The sequence below is a fragment of the Elephantulus edwardii genome, unplaced genomic scaffold (genome assembly GCF_000299155.1).
Source record: "Elephantulus edwardii isolate Elephantulus edwardi_28Jun2011 unplaced genomic scaffold, EleEdw1.0 scaffold00072, whole genome shotgun sequence".
Classification (NCBI taxonomy): domain Eukaryota; kingdom Metazoa; phylum Chordata; class Mammalia; order Macroscelidea; family Macroscelididae; genus Elephantulus; species Elephantulus edwardii.
Genome location: NW_006399822.1, coordinates 3450126 through 3452706, shown reverse-complemented (window position 1 = coordinate 3452706; position 2581 = coordinate 3450126). Strand labels below are relative to the sequence as shown.

The 2581-nt window shown below is 58.5% G+C and overlaps 1 protein-coding gene across 1 annotated transcript; it reads left to right on the top strand.

Annotated features, from left to right (window-relative positions):
* Nucleotides 1-323: 323 nt before the first annotated feature.
* On the top strand, nt 324-2130 carry HSBP1 (heat shock factor binding protein 1). Its single transcript, XM_006888801.1, has 3 exons — nt 324-368; nt 608-674; nt 2012-2130. The coding sequence occupies exons 1-3, from the start codon at nt 324-326 to the stop codon at nt 2128-2130; spliced, it is 231 nt and encodes a 76-aa protein (XP_006888863.1).
* The last annotated feature ends 451 nt before the right edge of the window (nt 2131-2581 follow it).

Genomic DNA, 2581 nt, shown 5'->3' with positions numbered 1-2581 from the left:
GGTACACAAAAACAACAATCCTGATACAGGCAAGAGGTAAGAGGTGGGGCTAAAGTCAGCGCTAGGCCAAAGCCAAAGGGGATGGGACAGAGGGAGGGGCGATACTAAAGGGGCGGGGTCACGCCGAGAAGGGGCGGGGCCTCGCTTGGAAATGTTCCTGTTAGAGCCTAGAACTACAGCTCCCATCATGCTCTGTGGCCTCGTAGTCTCGTGATCTCCCTCCTCTCGCGAGAAGCAGGCGCCGGAGGCGTCTCCTCCGAGGGCGAGGAACGGAAGTGTAGGCAAAGGTCCGAGACGTCGCCGCCAAGCTGGGCACCGGGGAGATGGCCGAGACCGACCCTATGAACGTGCAGGACCTCACCTCGGCGGTAAGCTGCGGGCCGCGGCCTGGTCCCCGGGGGGCTGGCGAGGCCGCGGCGGGCGGGGCGTCCCCGGGCCCGGCTGGTGCGGGCCTGGCTGCAGGCCCCCCGCCCAGGGCGCCCCGGGCTCCCGCCGCCGCCTGCGCCCGGCCCTCGGCTCCACCGCGGGGCTCCACCGCGGGGCTCCACGGCGTCCCTCCGTCTGGGGTCTCTGCGCCCCGGCGCCCGCTGAGAATGCTCTCTCCTAGGTGGAGACGCTGCTGCAGCAGATGCAGGACAAGTTCCAGACCATGTCCGACCAGATCATCGGAAGGAATACCCTTTTCCGGGGCTGCGGGGCAGGTGGACGCCCGAGTGGCCCGGTTCTGTCACCGGGAAGCGCTGTGCCGAGGGCCGGTTCCAACCGCCCAGCTCCATCACGACCGAGGCAGCTGGCTTGTCACAGACCCAGATTTTGACACTTAAAGGAGGGCGGAGGGGCGAGGGGCTGCATCTGTTAGTGTCTGCGCCCTCGCGGGGCCGCGTCCGGGTTGCGTAGCAACCAGGCCTCGCCGGGCGGCAGACAGCGTGGGCCTAGCCTCCTCCCACCACCGCAAGGCCCCTCCAAGTCCCCCGTCTTCCTCCGACCCCCATAAGGCCTCTCCAAGACCCCCTTCCCCCTACTCGATCCCCGCCAGTCCCATTAAAGTCCCCTGTCCTCCTTCGTCCCCCTCAAGGCCCCTCCAAGTCCCCCGTCTTCCTTCGACCCCCCCAAGGCCTCTCCAAGACCCCCTTCCCCATACTTGACCCCAGCCAGTCCTCTCAAAGTCCCCTGTCCTACTTCGACCCCCGCAAGACCTCTCCCAAGTCCCCCTTCCAGGTCCCCGTCTGTGATCTTTTCTATCCCCAGCTGTCATTCCTGTTCACCCACATTCCAAAATGTGTGTTCCTCCACTTTTCCTTGTGAGCCGCTGCTGAACAGGGCCCTGGCCACACGGATGAGACCGTCGTCCCCGTATAACAGCATCAGTGGCTGACTGGGATAGAGAGGGGGTCTTTATGGTCCTCTCCTCTGAGCCTCCTCATTAACCTTATACGGGTGCAGTAACCATCTTTACTCAGCAGCTGAAGAAAGTGAAGTTGAGGGCATGTAAGGGGAAAGGTGGGGTCTGGATCCTAGATGGCTTTACCTTTACTAACCAGAAGAAACTGGGAAAACAGTATCATTAAAAAACCAAAATGCTAACCGTGAATCAACTCCTAGCTGGCCCCACACTGGGTTTCTGCAGCTGCAGTCGGGTGCACAGCTTCCTATAGGCTGGGCCACCATCCAGGCCAAGCCCACCCACAGCTGACCCTCCAGCGGGTTTTCAGGAGCAGTAAATCACATGGGAGGAGACTGACCATCCTCACTCCACAGAGTGGATTCATACCTCAGGCTTTCAGGATTGTAGCGCTGACCCTCAGCCATTGGCAGGAGGAAAAAATATCTATAACCAGACCCCATCTCTTTGCCCTGGAATTAGAACTGGCTCCTAGCTGCCCTTCCCCCTGGGGTTGTGAGGCTGTAAATAGCACAGGGGGACACTGTCAGAGTTCTCCCTCAGAGCCACTAGGGAGGACCCTGGAAGGGGGGGGGACAAGCAGTGCTCATGGTACCTTAACTGACTCACTTGATGACATGAGCAGTCGCATCGATGACCTGGAGAAGAACATCGCGGACCTCATGACCCAGGCTGGAGTGGAAGAACTGGAAGGTGAAAATAAGGTCCCTGCCACCCAGAAGAGCTGAAGGTGAGATCCAGAGGGATCTTGATGCAGACAAACCTTGCAGAGCAGCTCCCCACCATGACGCTAGCAAACACTCCTTTAGAGAGAGACACACACACACACAGAGTGGACTCTGTGTTCTGACCTGGACAGTTTGTGAAATGTCCTGCTGGCCTTGCAAGCTTCTCTCGGTCCCTCTGTGATGTGACATTCACATAGCCCGGTAAGCAGATAACAGCATCCCTATGAATTGCAGGGATTTTTTTTTCTCTAGAGGGAAGGAAAAATAAAACATGTAGGAAACATAATTTTTAAGAAAGACTTCTGATTAAACCAAGTGTGTCTTTGTTGGCATCCTGTGGTAAAAAAGCAGGTCTCACCCCGCAGTGTACGGAGGGACTTGGTGGTTGATACTTCCCTATGTCAGTCCCCTCTCCTCAGAGAATGCAAACTTTCCTGACAGCGTCCCCTCT

Bases quoted from the DNA above. Each gene is read 5' to 3' on its own strand.
- HSBP1 (XM_006888801.1), top strand. From the start codon at position 324: ATGGCCGAGACCGACCCTATGAACGTGCAGGACCTCACCTCGGCG. The intron at 369-607 runs GTAAGCTGCGGG...GCTCTCTCCTAG, and splicing joins TGCAGGACCTCACCTCGGCG to GTGGAGACGCTGCTGCAGCA. The intron at 675-2,011 runs ATACCCTTTTCC...TAACTGACTCAC, and splicing joins CGACCAGATCATCGGAAGGA to TTGATGACATGAGCAGTCGC.